The 19,415-nt window shown below is 38.6% G+C and overlaps 1 protein-coding gene across 3 annotated transcripts; it reads right to left on the minus strand.

Moving 5' to 3' along the window:
- Positions 1 to 908: 908 nt before the first annotated feature.
- adgrg1 (adhesion G protein-coupled receptor G1) lies at positions 909 to 17,607 on the minus strand. Of its 3 annotated transcripts, XM_067494994.1 has the most exons (16): positions 17,237 to 17,606; positions 10,093 to 10,337; positions 9,459 to 9,537; positions 8,442 to 8,698; positions 7,719 to 7,905; positions 7,494 to 7,539; positions 7,113 to 7,188; positions 6,121 to 6,243; positions 5,821 to 5,937; positions 4,831 to 4,873; positions 4,637 to 4,743; positions 4,327 to 4,442; positions 3,960 to 4,222; positions 3,780 to 3,879; positions 3,304 to 3,578; positions 909 to 2,202 (listed from the first exon to the last, which is right to left on the minus strand). In XM_067494994.1, exons 3-16 carry the CDS (start codon positions 9,520 to 9,522, stop codon positions 2,075 to 2,077), a joined length of 1,902 nt encoding a protein of 633 aa, XP_067351095.1. In that variant the 5' UTR covers positions 9,523 to 9,537; positions 10,093 to 10,337; positions 17,237 to 17,606; the 3' UTR covers positions 909 to 2,074. The 3 variants fall into 3 exon arrangements, with proteins under 3 accessions (XP_067351095.1, XP_067351096.1, XP_067351094.1); XM_067494995.1 differs by lacking the exon at positions 10,093 to 10,337 and having other exon boundaries at positions 3,960 to 4,219; positions 17,237 to 17,607; XM_067494993.1 differs by lacking the exon at positions 10,093 to 10,337.
- Between the last annotated feature and the right edge of the window lie 1,808 nt (positions 17,608 to 19,415).

The following is a 19,415-nucleotide window of genomic DNA, read 5'->3' on the forward strand; positions in this document are numbered from 1 at the left end:
TGAACATGCACTGCATGCATGAAGGCATAAAACCCCCAAAACAAACACCTGAATGAGGCTGCATTAAAAGCCTGGAAAAGCAAATCAAAAGAAAAAACAACTATTTGGTGACATCACTGAGCCACAGGCTCCTTGTACTTGTATTAATGTAATTTAAAACTATTTGTTCCAGTACTTTCGTTCACCTAAAACCCGGGTGATTGGATGCAAAAGGTGCTTCATGAGATTGCATGTATGGTGAAAACATCATAAAATAAAAGCTGACAGTTTAAAAATTTGTCTCATATAATATCAACACTGCTTTTGTTGCACACATGAATTGACCTCGCAATACTTTTGGACCGGTTGTCAAACACATTGAGGGTGAATCAAAGAAGGCAAAAGGCAGGTTACCAGCACCTGCTGTCTGAACAGCTACACATACCATCTCACACCAGCACTTATTGGCACTAATGACATTTATTGCTTGCGTGAATGTACAACTTCACTTTTGGCTGTGCTGCTTGAGGAGATGTGCTCTCTCTTGTGTTCAGCAGGAAAACCCTGGCTCCTATGGAGGCCGTATGTCACAGTGACTGGCACGATGGGAATGAAGCCGTGCAGGCAGTTTTTTTGTAAATAGAGGCCTGATATGTTTCCAGCCTTACAGTGGCCGTTACAATGGTGACACAAATACCGAGCATTTCAACAACAAGCTACATGTTTACGAAGAAATCTCCAGAGAGGAAATACACAGGCAGGAGGGGGGCAGATAAGGAGGGGTGGGGGGGGGGGGGGTGGGTGACAAAGCAAGGGAACAAGCTTTGAAAGTGCTTACTGAGCACTATGGCACACACACCCCTCCACACAAACACACACACGCACGCACACACACACACACACACACCAACAAAACACACTAACAATAGTTTATTCTCTAAAAAAAAAACCAACACATTTATTTAATGAAAGTCAATATAAATTCTCAGTAACTAAAATATATACCATCATTTCAGAGACATTAAAATCAACATTACAAAAACGGTGCAAACATCACATTCTTTAAAACCTCCATGGTATGAAAATAAAGGCTGGGAATTTAACATTATCCCTTTAAACCGGACCAAACTGTGCCAAGCAATAAGCTTTAAACTCTTGCTCAGGTAAATATAGTTTGGTCCCTGTGGATAATAAAGATGACAATTACAAGACTTTACTGAAGAGCTGAATACAGTCTAGATACAAAATTGAGTAATTTGAAAGTTTACAATAAACATCCAGCTATTGTTTTACAATGTCTGACAATACAAAAGAGAACTCATTGAAGTTCTGTGAGTAGATTTTACTGACTGAAATTCTAAAGTGCTACTTTACCTATAAAACAAATGCAATAAAAAGCTTATCTAAGGTTCAGGAAGAGCTTCAATAATAGGTTTACTTTACAGACACTATAATTAAAATCAGAGCACAGTAACATCCCCACGTTTCCCTGTATGTAAATAAGCCTTAACCTTATCCCTAACTCCTCATTTCAAATTGCTAAAAAAACAAACTTAATAGTGGCCCAAGACCTTTGCAAAACATTGTACATAAATAGAACCAGTCCAGATATTCCACAAAGACAGGCTCCAGTCCTGCCTTACGAATTCCTGAGTGATGGTGTCGGAATCAGGTCTTTTGTAACCTGTTTTGGCTGCGACGTGGATGGAGTTTACCACCCAGTTAAAAACACGTTCAACAAGGTTATATTTACACTTAAAACACAAAATTTACATACACATTCTTTGTGTCTGAATTGTGTAGTAGGGAATCTCTGTCAGTCTCCATCCAGGGTTACGGGTGGAAGTGCTACCATTTCACTTCAGGCCTAATACTCAATGATTATCACTTAGAGCAGGTATGTTTTAGGAAATCCAATAAGGTGATGTCAGTGAACTGTACACAGCTGCTTGGTGATTTTTAATACTAAGGGGACAGTTGAAGAGTGAGAGTTTCAGGATGATTTGTGGATTTACTCTGAAGTTAAGGCTTCAGTTATGAGTTATTACACAGATTTCCCAGCGGTCTGCTTGACTTGACACCAGGATCAGGACATTTAGCTCTTCTCATTGGCCTTTAGCATGTGTTGCCTGGTAGATCCGGTGCTGCTGCTCCCCACAGCGGAGCCCCCGGCCTGTTTCCGCATCCAGTCCAGCATAAAGAAACGCAGCATCAGGAGGAACCCTGGGGGAGCACAGACAAATTGACGGCATTACAAAGATGGGAAATAACCTGCCTTTAGTGGTTGGCAAAAGAGGACGTTCCTGTTTCCCCAAAATACTTGACTTTCAATTAACTTTGATAGAGGATATTTTTACCTCCTTGAGATGACGTTTTTTTGCGAGGGGGTCAAGCTAATATTACTGTGGTCTCAGCTCTTTAACTAATGGTTAGGTACAGTTTTGATGAACACTCATAAGAGACTAAATGACATGTTAATACAGTTCATTACTGTGTAATTTAACACTGACATTGCATGATTATTTAAAATTGTATTTTAAAGCTCATAATGTATTTCTTCTGTAAAATACAATTTTAGTGACAAAACACCCTCCATTATGCAATTCTGCATCTTTTTCTTAAACTCAATCCAAGTGATTAATGGAAAAGACACAACTTCTTCATTAACGTGACTTTGTATGTGAGAAGACTAATTTAAATGTTTAGCATATTGCTCATGTAATGCAGCACCTGTGGAAATAGGCTCATGCATACTGTATCATTAAAAAGTAATAGGTTTGCTATTAGCTACATCAGGTTTTCTTTCAAATCTACAGCAACAACAGGGTTAACAAGCGGACTTTTTGGACCTGAATCAAGCTGCATGTGACAGGAAGCAGCTTTTCGTCTGATAGGCACCAGTAACAGAAATGTGGCTATTGTCTCGTTCCCACACTGATACAATGGCTCCACTGGCTCCAAATATTCAGTCCCCAATCTCTGAGACAACACTGTAAATATGCTTGTCCAAAGACTGATCATACATAACCTTCTGTGAAAATTTCCATAATGATAAAAACTATTGCCCAAAATACAATAGGTTCTTGTGATTCATTTAAACAAAATTTCCTTTGGACCAGTATTTCTGTCTAGGTGACAAAAATATAAAAGTTGATGTCTGGTTGTACACTTAACTGCACATATCTGCAACCCTGCGTTATGGTTTCTCACAAATTAATCCACACAAGCTCCCTCTGCTTACAATGCTGAGTATAGCAACTTAATATAAACCCCAAGGCAATCTGGGCTGACTGGAGTATGTATATATTTTAACTGGTCACAGACCTTGAAAGGAGTTGAGGATACAGGAGGTGAAGAGAAAAAAGTCAGAGAGGGGTCCAAAGTCCAGAAAGCCTAGACCCCAAGTTGTTCCAAAGAGGCAGCTGAGGCCCCAGAGACTGAGAAAAGCAACGCTGTTTTTTCTCCATTCTTCTCTGGTTTTGATCTCTCTGTAGACCACGAAGAGCATCACAATGCCTGAGAGCACTAATATGACTACAATCGGCATGTTGGTGAAATAATGAGCCAGCAAGGCTTTGTAGGTGTTTGTCATCCAGCACCTGGAAACACCAAATACATGTATAAAAGGAAAAGCAAATGTCACAATAATGTTGGAATATGTTATATTTTCTTTCTAAAACAGACATTTCACCATCACCATGTTTAGGTGTTTTGTTCGTGCCAAAACATGGAGTGTGTGACTATTGAGGCACCAGTGAATATGTTTATCCACTGCATCTTTGTCTAATTCCATTGCTTACATCAGGTAAGGGTTTGAGACATCATTGCTTGGCACCACCTCTCTTATTCCATAAATGCCACCCACTGAAGCCAGGATGATAACAGGAACAGCAGGGACAACTGGAAAACAATATTTCAAAAGGTTAATGGTAATTTTAGGTTTATGTTAATATGCTACAAAGTACAGTTTGTACACTCACCGAAACCAGCCAGGATCCATATGTAGGGCTTTGGGGAAGGACTGAAAACTCTGTAGACCAACCAGAAGGTGTGAAAAACTTCTATGCCCATCCAGGTGAAGGAGCTGAGCAGGGCATAGTGGAGGCCTGCCCCCACCCAGGTGCACACATTCTCCCCTCCTGCGTTTGCCAGGACCCCAGTAAAGAAGAAGAGTAAATTGAGCAAGGCGAGAGACACAGCCAAGCCAAGGTGGATGGGTGTAGACTGCTCTTTGGATCGCCTGCTAGAAAGGGAACAGAATGCAAATGAGTAGTTACTTAAAAATGTGAATTGTGAAAAGAAGAAGCACCTGTTTTGATAAACTGCATAAGAGCTCATAGCCACTACCTCTTCCTGCAGAGATAAATGATGAGAGCGACACAGCTGATGAAAGACACAGCGCAGCCCAGAGATGTAATGGTAGTCAGTGCCAGGAGGTGGCGCACTGGTCGAGGCTCCAGTTGCTGAAATGTGACACAGATCAGTGACCAGAACAACAAGTGTGTCCTCACATTCAATTGATACTGATGTGAGCTAGTGAACATGGTTATGTCGACTTTGTAATTTTAGTACCGTTTAAGACCTGCTGTACAGTATGTTTTCCTACATTAAATTAAACTCTCTATGTTGTGTTTGTTGCATAAAAGCAGTGTCTCACCACAAGCACAGAGAAGTAAGTCAGATGGTTACAGAGGCACTCAGTGTACGTGAGTTCCTCCTGATTAGTCTTACATCCATGGTCTGACCAGCTGACCATCAATGGATCTGCACAAAACAATGCTGAATATTAATCTCGGGCAGTTACAGTGAAAAAACACTGACGTACAGATATTCTGTTTGTTGGTTTCTGACCTTTCCTGGTGTCCCATGAAACACATTTCCTTGGGTGCATTTTCTGAGATAAAGAGGAGAGAGAGAAAGCGAGAGCTATGATCTGTAACAATTTCCAAAATATATAAGTTTTCAGGTTAACTAAAGTAACCATTGTGTTTTTTGGCTTTTAAACGTGGTTGAAACAACTTCCCCCGTGTGCATTCATTACTTTTGTCTGAGAAAAAAAATCTAGAGCATGCATGTCAGGTGATTAAGGTCACAATGTAAAAAGCAATTCAGACCAGGAAAGAGTTTATGTGTGTGTGTGTGCACATTGCAGACAAGCAACAGACAACCCTTAGCATACAAATTCTCTTGCAAGATGTGGGGACGGAAAGTGGTTTATGTTTGTTGTCTGTATTACTTGAGGTAGACACCATAGAGCTGAAAAGGTGCATCTGCAGCTAACCCACATTTCACAGAAAATATGGTGATAACTTGCATGTACTCAGCGCCCATTCGCACCAGTCATGTTTCACGCTTTTGTTAACAAAGTCTCCAACTGCGCTTTGTGAACCATCATCAAACTATAATGAAGATGGGGATGTAGTTAGTTAACCAAAATAATTCAGTTCACTCTTAAAGCTTCAAAAGGCAGAAATTCGAATACAAGTAACAATTTCCAAAATATTTAAGTTTTCAGGTTAACTAAAGTAACCATTGCGTTTTCTGGCTTTTAAACGTGGTTGAAACAACTTCCCCCGTGTGCATTCATTACTTATGTCTGAGAAAAAAAATCTAGAGCATGCATGTCAGGTGATTAAGGTCATAATGTAAAAAGCAATTCAGATCAGGAAAGAGTTTATGTGTGTGTGCACATTGCACAAACCGGAGTACACAGAGGAATCCCATGCAAGGACAGGGAGAACATGAAAACTCTTCACAGAAGGGCCAGATTTAGACAACTAAAAGTGCACAATTATCTTTCTGATATGTGCATGAGGCAACAGAAGGAGCACACAGACTCACAGATATGAAATCGTGGTAAAAGGTAATCCTGATCGGCTCAGACAGGTCAGCAATAATCTCGTTCTCCACTGTGATATCCACCACATCATCGAGGACCCTGAACTTCTTGTAATCCTCCTAGAACACAAACACACATATTTACTTCTCCTCATATAACGCAGTCTAAAAAATGATTTTTTTTTTCTCCTATCAGTAGAAACAAAGCATGAAAAGTGGCAGACACATGTGTGAGGTCATAATAACAATGATAACATCTCTTCTCCGCCTCCTGTGTTGACTGAAGGTAAACAAAATCCTCACCTGGAATAGGGAGATGTTTTTGAAGAAAGTGCAGTGCACTTTGCTCGTCTTTGTTTCAGCTCTTTTTAGAGCACGGGGGAGATGGACTGTAACAGTGGATGCTTTAGATACACCCATAGGGGCCTGGAAAACAGAATGCAGTATAAAACCGAGGCACAGCATACCAAGGTTCGGGGCAATGCACTTTCAAGAAAGTACAGCTGAAGTACACAGAGGAACTAAACTACTATCTATTAACTGACTTGTTAGTATCAGTTCTTTATCCTTGTTCCTACATCCTGTTTTTAAAGGAATGTCGACAAAAATAAAGTGTTCTCACGTTTTAACATTTCCACTTAAATCAATGAACCACCCTGCTGTTCTGCTTGTGACCGTGTATCACAACCCCACAGTGTACACAGCTGTAATGAGTAGCCTACATCTGCATGGAAATTGCTGGGTATGTGCATAAATAGCTCTATTTTTAAGGTGGCATTCAAGATCTATACTCTGCTCCAGTCGGTAAAATGCCATTTCTTTCCCTTTTATGTGGCTAACCTCTCACCTATTTACTCAAATGAAGGACCACCACCCACAGCTTGAATGAATACTCACTAGCTTGTTTAAACACCTGCTATAAAGTAAGCCCTTGATTAAAAATGAATGCACACAGTCTCAGATGTGGAACAGCCTAGTAACTAGCCTCTACAGTCAAGACATAGTGATTTTAATGAATGAATGTTTTGTGTGGAAGACAAGCCAATAATTACCGAAGTTATATATTTTTGCTGCTATTTTGTTTCTGTGTATGTCACTTTTGAATATGCAGCTAGAATACAACTAGGAACAAAACAGTGTGCTCATCACATTACTGATGGGAGCAGCATGGACTATGCTGTTGGTTTTCATGTTTCATGTTGTTAGCAAATCCCAACCAAACACCAGGAGCAATACAGAAAAGATGCTACTAACAACTACTGTACTTTAAGGTTTTTCTTGTGTGTTTTTCTTACAGGTGCTGTGACATTAAAGCCACCGAAATCTGCCTTCATCTCCACCTCAGACCTTTGAGCGCAGATGGGCTCAGACCTACACAAACACACACACACATTAACACCGTTACTCTAACACCACCACAACAAGTGTTTTGTAAGTTTAAAACTGTGGTTTTAGTTGGTTATTCAAAGAAAGTAAAGGTATGTTTGCAGCCACCCTCCTCAACCCAAACATATTTTATAGCACAGCTTTTTGTTTGTTGTCACATTTTAGAAACTTAATAAGTTTCACAGCAGTGGCTTTACCAATTAAGACAGGATGAGGGAAGATGCAAACAAAAACGCTGTTACAGTAATGAAAATGAAAACATGATGCATGAAAAAAAAAGAGGAAATTACTTGGTGGCTTGCATGGATCCGTCCCTCTCTTGATCACATAAAAGAGCTGCATAAAATAAATATAGAGCATAAAAAAACAGAACAATTTAGACTGTGACATGTTAAAACAGTTTTAAACAGCTAAACTGAGCGACTGAGATTGTAAATTACACTGATACGATCCTTGATTATTAATACTTCTTTTAAACATAATCTCTACTGTAGATAACATTCATCCTTCCTTACTGCAGTTGATGGGCTGTCCAATGAACTTGTAGCCTGTGTGGGTTTTTTCAGTGATGAAATCAGTTCTGATCTTCCCGTTGGCGATGCCATACTTTGCTTCAGGTTCATTGGGGCCATGAGACAGATCAGTGCAGCAGGAGCCGTGCAGGCTGGATGGCCAGCACAGAGTAAGGTTCTTTCCTCCAATCTATCAAAAAAATAAAAAAAACATTCCCTTATCAAGCACATCATTAAGGAATACAACAGTAGTTTGTTCTCTGTTCATACTTTGTGATAGTTATTTATTGTTGTTTCTTTGTACAGTGACCTTGAGTGACCTGAGAGGTGCTTTAAAATCAAATGTATTATTATTATTATTGCTGTAATATATACAAAACAGTTTGTTTTTTCAATTGGAATTGTTATGAATATTGCACATTTTACTGCATAACTTTTGGTAAAACACATTGCCATTTCACTTTCAGAGCTGATATTGCAGTTGCTCAGAAAAGTGTGGCGTTAGTTTTGTTTTCACATGTGCTTCACAGACTGATACAACATTGAGCCCCTATCGCTTCTTTGCAAAGCCAGAAGAATATGTTTCTTTCCTTCATAACTCTCATGTTACTGAGCTAAATGATGGGTGAAACTTAATGATGAAATTAACATTTACATGTGAGTGATAATGCTCATTGCATGGAAACAAATCCTCATCTTTTCACCCTCCACCTCTTTCTGATTTACCTGCAGAGTCAACAGGTCCAGCAATGGCTCCCAGTTGAGACAGAATTTGCTACTGTCTTTTCTAGAAATGTTAAGGGGAATCAAATCAAATCGCATACACTGGGATGTAATCTTCCCATCGATGGACAGAGTGGTCTCATTTGCTGAGACTGAGATCCCATCACAGCCTCTGGAGAGGTTGACACTCAGATTCAGGTGGCCCTTGCCATGGCGCCAGGTGCCACAAAAGTCCAAGTATCGGTCATATTGACTTGAGCCTGTAGGAGATAGAAAGCATTAGCAAAAAGTGGGTTAGTGTGTGCTTTTCATTTGAGTGCCACAAAATTATTTAATATATGCAGTCAGTCTAAATCAGAGCTGTGACTGCTAACACTGGAGTTTTGTTTTAAGCTCATATTATTATCATAATCATATTATGCATGTAGAAATTATATACTGTGTGGTTAAAAAACTATTACTTATTTTGTGAACACCTTAAAAATCACTGTGTGATAATCACCGTTGGTGGGCTATATTTCAGCAAATCAACAGGTGTGGCAAAAGTCACATTTTTTGTATGTTTAGTAATTTAGTTTTTACTTTGTCCTTTCTAAAAGTGCCAGTATAATGTTTATGATGGATGTGATGTGATTTCATAGATCACAGTTTTGTCTACCAGTACTGTCATCAGGTGCTCAAAGTAGTTAAATGAAGATGATTTGTAGAGTTGTTATATGGATTGCAAGGATCAGTAGATTTTTCTATAATAATTTCACATTCTGAATGTTATTTGGGACCTTGCTGGAGCCCATGTACAGTACTGACACTCGAACTGACACTCGAAATGCTCTTGTTAAAAGTGATGTCACATATTTGTCATGTCTCTGCAGCAAATGCAACAAAATCTAACCAGATCATTAAGCAAAAAAAATGTCCACACAAGCAGACACATCGGAGCCACAGTGTGTAACACCACATGTGTGAAAATCTGGGACCAAAAACCTCTACTTGAATGTTTTTTCAGTGTGGTTATCCTACCTGTGGACATAAGGATGATCAAGACGAACACAACTTTGAGATTATCTGTAATTCGGTACTCCATTGCTATAAACTGCCACTGAAAAACACAGAAAATAAATACAGTTTTTAAAAAACGAAAAAGTGTCAATAAAACATATAAGTATAGTATATAGTATATAGTAGTATATCTATATAAATTATTTCTATGTGTGGACAAACATCTGGTAAAACGAAAGTCTCTATCTAGAGTCTGCACAGGTTTGACATAATAAAATATTTTTTTAATGATACTTCCCCTGACCCTTGATTTGTTATCTGTGCTGTCTTACCAATGAATACAAATTAGTTCAGGCTTAAACTGCACACAGGGACCTTTCTATGCTCTTATCAATAGAAACACTCTTCCTTTTTAACTGCCACAGGCCCACATGAACACACGTACGTTCTTGTACACACACACACACACACACACACACACACACCAATAATGCACTCATTCCATCACCCTACAGCAAGCATTTTTTTTCTATCAATACACAGCAGATATAACAGTATTTATAGTAGGAAATATTATCAAGTTCCTTAGAAAAAACACAACTTTGCATCATATTAGAATCATGTGAGTGTAAACCAGTAAACCAGCTGCACTTACTCACACACATTTCATTTTCAATTCCCAATGAAGATGCAAACTCATTGTACACTGATTTCGTCACACAGACAAGGTTTACAGAGTTTGCACTGCACGATGACCCACTTCTCAGCAGGGTCATGGCACTGACAGGCAGATATGCCCATAGTCACACCTTCCAATATTTGCAGTATGTTAGACAAAGTTGAAAAAGATGCAATTGTGGATTCTGAAGAGGAAGCAAGTCGCAGCTGGCCTCAACATCACTACACAGGCAGGAATCAGTTGAACCACAGACAACGCAGAGACAGCAAGAAGGAAAAAAAGCACAGATCAAATGAAGCAGAGAACAAACATACAAACATTATATCAAGCTCTCAAGCGGGGAGGGGGGGGGGGGGGGGGGGGGGGGGGGGGAGGCAATCGGCTATTTATAACTAAGCACAGTGAAACACACACCTGATACTCGAGATTGACCTAAGCCTTAGACAACTGCAGTGATGTACAAAAACAGACTGATAAACAAAGACAGGAATGGAATTCCAAGTGTTACAATGTATTACCTTAAAGTTAAACATAGTATATCAACAGCATCATTACTGGTATTTAGTGTAATTAAATGTTTTCAGGAAACAAACCAGTCGAGCTAACACCATCCTGTACGTAGCATTTTAGCCATCGGAAACTTTTTTAAAGCTGTCTGGAAACTCTACGAAGCACAGGGTGCAATATAGAACTACTTCATTTTGTACACGTGATACAAACATGAGTGTATTTCCACATTACTCCAAAGACTGTGTTTTTAATTCCTTTGTGAATTTAGCTATTTGTCAATACACTGTTTAATTTCTGCAGCTATAATAACCACAGTACATTTATGTATTTCGGTTAGTTAAGTACCTAAATTGAAATACTATAAATACATTTAACAGACAGCTAAGCATCACAGAACATTTGAATTTGTGTTTGGAAATATATGTGTGAAATATGTTCACTCTCTTTGTCATGAATCGAAATGCCTCCATCCACTTTATAATAAAATTACGTAATATCAGACATTTAAACCTTTTAAAACAGACTTGCATTATTATGATTGTTTTGCTTCTGAGTTCATTTTTGGGATCAGACTAATACTAGGTCAGGCTACTGGTTCAGAATTCATCTTTGTTAGGCTCACTTAAGCCAGGTTTTTACACCGACAACCTCTAGGCAGTCTCTCTAATATATCATGGCCAGTGACCTTATGATCCACACACATTTATGGCTTTTACTTTTACTTGCTCCAAACGCTCTAGATCTAAATGTATCTAAATGTATAATTTAACCATCTGATTAATCTCCTCTCATCCAGACACAGGGAAGTAGGTAAAAAGTGCTCCTCTAAGCTCCAGTTTGTAGCTTTAGCCTGCGCTCACAGGTTCTGTAAATGATGTAACCTACAGTAACTGCATAGTAGTATTTGACACATTACCTTTTCTTTTTCGCTTTTATTAAACCCTGCATCTAAGTTCTTCTGTTGCAGTCAACTTCAATATCTTCAACTGAAATAGTGTTTTCAATTAACACATACGCATTACTTATGTTGGGCAAATTAACATTGTGCTAAGCAGTTTAAAATGTATTCTGGGACATTAGACTTACTCTTAACTGGTAAATTTGTATTATAGCCTACAGTAGTTTTCTAAAATAGACTTTGAAATTACTTTTACAGTGAAAATGTACCGTATTATATTAACTTCACTTAAACTGCATTGTTTATGTGAAACAGCAGCATCTGTGTGCCTTACACAACATTGTGGTTTTAGCACTTCTTTGTAAAATTTCAAAGTTTGGGGAAAATGTGCTAAGGTGTGACTTCATTGTGGTTTATGATAGGGAACTCATATGAACATACTCATAGACATGCAATGTTTTGCAGAGAGGGTTACAGTGAACTGAGAAAGTATAATATTTCAAAAGTAGATGTTCATGGCAGAACTGCTGTATTGGATTACATTAGATTTTACAGGTGACACCAATAAAATGGCCAGTGATTGTATGTAAAATATCTAGAGAGTTTAAAGGAACACAACATTTTTGTTTCTTAGAAATATCTGCAAAATCCCCAGTGGCTTTTAATTATATAGGTCTATACAAAGGCTCTCAACAACTAAAAGCATATACAAAGAACCTTAATGTGATAGTAATAGGTGTAAAGATGTGGTGGCGGTTAATGGTGTGACAAGCAGAAACTTGCTGTCGTTGCACTTTGTCCTACATAACCTATTAGCCTACTTGCAGGCTGAAGGTGTTAATGTAAGTTTCTTCATAGTATATGTAATATTTTATAATTTATTCAGTTTTCTGGAAACTTGGGAGTGTTGAATGTGTACGACATAGACCTAATACATGTAGGCACCACCATAATAGAAAGTGCAAGTCTGGCCTGCAATTAAATACAAGTAAATGTGGGAGCTACTGGATAAAGGGAACTTTAGCATTAGTCTCAATAGTTAGGCTCCTAGACACTCAAGAGGGGCGTGAGTATCAAAAATCGCACTAACTGAATTATTTATATTGTGGAAAAGAGTTGTCCTTTTCGCTTATCCCCTCGCAACAGCGGATAATTTCTCCACATGTTGATTTGGCACAGTTTTTACGCCAGATGCCCGTCCTGACGCAACCCTCCCCCATTTCTACCGGGCTTGGAGCGGCATATCTCATTAATAAATATGTAATAACAAAATGAATAATTAATACATACATACGTACACACGTAAATACATACTATTTACACTGCACTACATATTTAATATTTTCTTATATTTATTTAGTATTTATTATATTGTATTTGCAGTATTATGCAATAAACATTATATTATGTTATATAGGGACATTTCCACATCGAAGTGCTAAGAAAGGACATAAGATAGATCTATTCTTGACAAATGTAAGTTTTTAAGATTCCTTGTGATAATAATAATTCAGTTCATGCAATCCAACATTTCTACACAGACCTCTTTAGTGTCCAGCAACCTATCTATAAATATTCTCAGTAACTGCAGACAAAGCAGTTTTTGTACTACACTTAGAGTAACTCTTTAAGTGTTTTATCAGAATAGGTTTACAAATGTAAACAATATAGTGTTTATTAGATAGAAAACTGAAGCTCCCACAGTTTTTTTGATTTGTTAGTAGGCCAGCCTTTGCCCTCGCAGCAGCAGCAATGGGCCAAAGTGTAAAAGTAGTTTACTCAATTGGTTGTTTTCCTAAAGCAAACGAAAATAATGCTATGTAAAACTACTTAGGTTTAGTGATAGCTGCACTGCTTAATCTAGACCAAGCAAGGAGTACACAGTCGTGTTTTTGGGTGATGGGATGACACGTAATTCAGTCATTCAGCAACCCACTGTTGATAAATTAAGACACAGCATTACTGTGTGACTCACCAGAACTCAGTCATTCTGGCTCTCTGAATATAGGCAGACGCCTTGATGAAGTCTTCCACTTATACTGAGGGAACAGTACACCAGTGTCACCCTCCCACAGACAACTACCTACTAGAAGTGTGAACACACATCAGAAAGTTTTAACGTTTGAGAAAAGGCACAAATTACCTCCAACACAGAAACCCAACTGTGTATTTGAATGTCTATCTGCTCACATTTTCAAACCATTAACACCATGCATAATTATTCTGCATAGTTCACAAGTTGTGTATATGTGAGGGCATAAAGTGACTTTTCCTTTGGGGGTCGATAACAGAACATTTATTTAGTATTTCTAAGCTCTCGTCCTCTCATACCCAGCATTTTAAACTAGCTGAATTGGCATGACATGTAAACTAACTCCCTCTCTAGCCCCACACCCTCTCTATTGTCCCTGTTCAGTCCGCAGGCATCAATTCAGCAAAATAACTTCCCCTTTATTTCACTTCCCAGGTCTTATGTCTGTGTGGGTGAGTGACAGGCACTCACCAAAGACTAAACATAAATGAATGTGTGTGTCTGTGTGTTTTGGATGCAGAGACACGGTTCACAAACCGTGGACTAAGCATTTCTCATTTTTAACACCAAAACATACTGAAAATGCAGTATTGCTCAACTGCACTCTTCACACCTTGACATCCAGGATGACACCTGTGGCATATACATATTTATGCGTGAGTTAATGCATAACGAGATAGGCTCTGAAACTACTCTGATCTTCCAGAGTCTCGCTCTGTGTTTTCCAGCAAAGTTTCCTACATGTCTTCCTGTGACTGCACCGTTTAGCGCCCTGACTCATTTGTCTAAATGAATCATCTTCACAAGCTTTTTCTGACATCATGAACAGTGGCTCAGCATCTAACCCATGTGTGAGAAACACATAATTTAAATATCATTAGTAATCATCACCTTAATAATAAAAATAAAAAGTAATACTGTGATACTGACAATATAGCTGCACGATGTGTTCAGTTTTAATATGCTACTAATGAGAGCATTTCACACACGCCTTTTAACAAGATCATATCTTGGATCAGTTTGAGGAGGAGTTAAAGAAGTTCAGATGCTTTCACATGTGTCTTAAAACAACAGTCATCTGCCCATATGAACACTGAAAAATTGTGTCCTTTCTGTAATCATTATTTTTGTTCATACTTTCAATGGATGTGACAGGGGCAGCAGTCCTCATCCTTAGCATAATTGTACTGAATAGGGTATTTCAAGCTAGAGAACATTATACGGTGGACGTTATAGTTCGTTTACCATTTTGTGTACATTATACAGGGAGTAGCAAATGAGTTATTTCAGAGACGGCCTTCGTTAGCATGTTGCCATGGTGATTGCTGGCTTTAAAGAGCCACTAGCATGGCACACGCCTTATAATACTATATGGTGCCATGACTGTTGTTTTGTATTAGCTTTCAAATTTTATTGTAATTTCTATCGAAAAGCTGATTGCGCTTTTAAGCTAAAGATGCATTTCACGTCTAAATATTAAAACTATGATATATAGGCTTGTTTTCAGTAAAGTATAGTACCTTCAAAATACCACTTCCTTCCCTTTTGAAACATTTCTAAGCACCTGAGAGTCTGAAGCTTTGTCAGTGTTCTCAGGTTGTTTTTTTTTGTGTGTGTGTCTGCGTTTTCTCTTGGAATAAATGCAGCGTATTTTAGCTTCACCTCTTTAAAAACCCTGACATGATTGTCTTGCGCTCACATTTACAGCAGACTGAATTTGTAGTTTGGGTTCCGTCTTGCAGGAGTTTAAGCCTGCATTCACCTCACTTCTGGGCAAGCATGAGGGCGAGTGAGCAAAGAATGTGTATTTCAGGGAACAAAAGCCGCTCTTTGTTATCAGGCCCCAGAGCTGAGCAGACAGCAAGCGTGAATAAGGTTCAGAGATCACTGGCTGTTTAAGCCAATGGCTAAAACACACACACTTACACACATAACAACTCTGAATCCATGTACAACACTCAAAATGACAGGCCTTGTATGGCCTTGTATGTATGGAAGTTAAAGACCATTTTTTTCATTGGTAAGATTTTAGTGTTTTCAGTCATCTTTCAAGAGTTAAGCAGGGATTCAAATTCATGATTAATAGGTAGAGTAAAATACAACAGTTACGCGAAGCAAACTGTTCAGGCTCTTCAAACTGACCTCATTTGTCTTTGTCATTAGGATTTAGCTATTGTGAGGAGACTGCATACAGTGCTACAATGTCGTGCACTGCTGCCAGCGTGGTTATAGATAACAGTGGGACTTGGTTTCCTCCGTCACAATACAGGACAAACTGGCATGCTATGGCTGCAGTTGATTTACAAGCACATGGTGTAGCAAGTTAGTACTTGTGTATGAAAGTAGCAGGTTATCATATGTTATGCAGTTTCTGAAAGTGAGACACATCAAATCTAATTGAAAGTGTTGAAAATGTGTGTTTTTCCCACCACATGAAAAAAAAAAAAAAAAACAGTAAAATCACAGAGATGTGTCAAAGCAAGAATAACCACCAAAGTCCTCAGTAAAGAACCATTTTTAGTTGAAGTGAAAACCTAGATGTAATAGAGCCGAAGTGGAATTCTCCCTAGGCTACACTTGTATTAGGATCTTGCATTCTTTGTGAAAGCACCATAGTGATCCAGACTGAGTGTCCGTGTGAGTGTGTATGTGCTCCTTTATCTGTATCTTGATGTCCTTGGTGCGGAAATTGGAGGAGCAGGTGGAATGCTGCAGATATTTCCTTAGGGGCTATGAATAAATCAATAAAACATACACACAGACCACAGGCCAGCATATTATTAACCTTAAAATACCCCACAGTATGCGCTAAGGTGTTTGTAGCAACGTTCAGACTGCCACCAGGGGCTTTTTTTTCCCCCATTATGAAAGTCTGCATAATGAGAAGGAGTTCCACCAATGAGTCACACTAACATTGTCAAAGAAAAAAGAACCTATTTGTCATTTGCTCACTTTCAGTTTCAAACATCTAGCAATTCTCTGATCTGCATGTGCTGGTAAAAAAAAAAGAAAAAGAAAAAAAATATTGGGGAAATGCCAATTTATAGGTGTTTTCAGACCAGGGTTTTTTTTCACCGAGTGAAGTATTTTGATTGTGCATCTCGGCACAGGCAGGAAACCGCAAAGAGCAAGGTGAAGAAGCTGCCAACAGCCTGTAATTCTGCCTTTCCACACAGAGATGGACCCAGTAGAAGCAGTAAGGGTGGAGAAAATAATCCACATTGCTTGGCGATATGGCTACTGTAAATAGTTAGGATGCCACTGTGATCTCAGTCCTTTTTGCAAGTGCAACGCAAAAAGAAAATAATATATTCGAGAAATTGAATAAAATCTTGAAATAAACGTTTGTGCATTTTGTTAAAGTTGGAGACTTTGTTCAAAAGTGGAAAATCCACAGAGGCAACATGATAATTTCAATCACACCCATAGGGAGCATCATGTTCACTTTATTGTCACGTCAGTCCACTAGATAACTAATAATAGCTACTTTCAAATAACTCTAACTTTATTCAATATTAGCAGCGATATCAGTTTAGGCAGGATTGTCTTTTTGCGATAGTGCTAAAGAACAGTTAAGAAAAACATTTTATTAAGTTGTAAAATTGCGAAATTGTTTACTCGAGCTTCCAAAGTCTAAAGGTATTAGTCTTGCTAATGGTGTGTCCTTTATGCAGGCTTACCTTTAGCAACAGGCAGCGGACCTTCTGATGCTGAGAGCCTCCAGTTAAAACTTTCACCCACTGTTCCACAGGAGAGAAGCCGAAAAGTGCCCGGCGTTACGGTGCACAACACGGTGAAAGGGATGAACTGTCCGCACGCTGCCCGAATAATACAATGATTCAAGTTGACCAGGCGGAGGAAGAAACTGGTCATGTGTCTGCACTTGCTGATTTTTTTTTTTTTTTTTTTTTCAGGCCATCTGGACGTCTTCAATACACTTGAGACGGATGTAGATAATATAAAAATAGAAAGTCCGAGAAACAAGACAGCGAGCTGCTCCACACACATACACACACACAAACTGCCTCTCCTCGTGGGCTGGCAGCGCCAGAGAGGTGCACTGCCAAGATGCTACAATGAAAACAACTGTTTCCGCTCCATGACTTGCAAAATAATTGCCAACCGTAACAAGCTGTTTATGTATTATTATTATTATTATTATTGTTATTATTATTATTATTATTACTATTATGTCTTCCCTCGTTTTTTTCCCGTAAATACCAATTACTTGTAGGCAATATCCCATATGCTCCTCTCCTCATTTCCCCCATTGTGTAACTTATTTTGTAACACCGTTAATATCACCTATAATCTTAGATCACCTAAACTTATTTAAGTATTTTATTTTAACAATGTAATGTTTTCTCTCCCTCTATTCTAGTGACAGGATGTATGCTTTTAGTTTGAAGGGAACGGTATTTCCCAGTTTTTCCTCGGTCTGTGTCGCTTTGACTGTTGTCATAGCAGCAAGGTGTTTGAGAGAAAGCCAGGCAGAGCGATTGTATCTGAATCAGGGAGCACAGAGGAGTTGCTGCTTGGGATAAAGCTGGGAGTACGATCCGTCGTTTCCAAAGCCACTCTCAACACAAAAAGCAGGCGGACACATGTGCCACATCGCCCTCAGATAGCATTTAATTTCATTGTTATTGACCAATAGTCATAATTAATAATTAATTTGAAGGGTTCTTCTGTTCAGGCCTCCAGTTAAGTTACTACTGGAGCCAGAGTATTGCATAAGCTTCAAAAAGGGTGCTCTGTAAGTGCATGGACACTTTAAGTGTCCTGTGTGTTTGTCTCTGGCTCTTTCCTTAGACAACCATGTTAACAAGGTTCCACAAAATGTTATCAGTGACCTCTAGAAATTATGTATTTAACCTTTTTTTTAATAATGCTAGAAATGTGTTAATATTCATAAGCCAGACAGCGTGCGAAGTACACCACTTTAATGCAACAGGCAGTTGGCACATTTGCAGGTTTCAGGTGTCACCACTACCCACAGCTTCATTAACAAATGCTAATGATACTATACTCTGCTCTCGAACAAACAAGCATTTTCTGGGACAGGGGTCACCAACATGGTGCCGGTGGGCACCGGGTAGCCCACAAGGACCACATTAGTAGCCCGCAGTCCTGTTCTAAACATAGCTCACCCTAGTGCCATTTACTAATGAGCTCCATCTATTTTTGTTTTTGTTGCTATTCTTTTTTAAATCACATTTGATAGTTATTGTGAGAAATCATTAACATGATCCTTGTCTTCACATAGATGAATTATCATTAATTTATTTAATTATTAATAATAACATATAATTAACAGTAAATTGAGCAAATTTGTTATTTCAAAAGTGCATATTAAACTGGTAGCCACTCGCATTAATCGGCACCCAAGAAGTAGTTCTCAGTTTAACAAAGGCTGGTGACCAGAAAACCCAGAAATGTAGTCAATGGAGAATTGAAACATGCAATGATCTTCATTACATTACTGCTTCCTTGGTTAAGAACATTACCCCAAATAACCATTTCTGTTTTTGTGGGCACAGAACTTGTGATTTCCACACACTGACACATGACACACACGTGGAATGTCTGGCTTCACAATTAACATGACAGTTGGCTTTATGATATTTGTCTAGCAGTGGACCCAGAACACACAATACACAACTGTGTAACAAGGTGCCATAAAATGAGGCGCACATGTGTTGGTGCATAGGCAGAAAACTCTGGTTTATGTATTATGTACTATGTATTTTTGTTAATAATTCATTAACTTGACTGAAAATTCTAAGCATGTTTTGCACTTAAACTCTTAAATTTCAGTGTCTTCTAAAGATCCCAAAGATAAACAACGTTTAAAGACAT

This window comes from Channa argus, chromosome 2, assembly GCF_033026475.1.
Source record: "Channa argus isolate prfri chromosome 2, Channa argus male v1.0, whole genome shotgun sequence".
In the NCBI taxonomy this organism is placed as follows: domain Eukaryota; kingdom Metazoa; phylum Chordata; class Actinopteri; order Anabantiformes; family Channidae; genus Channa; species Channa argus.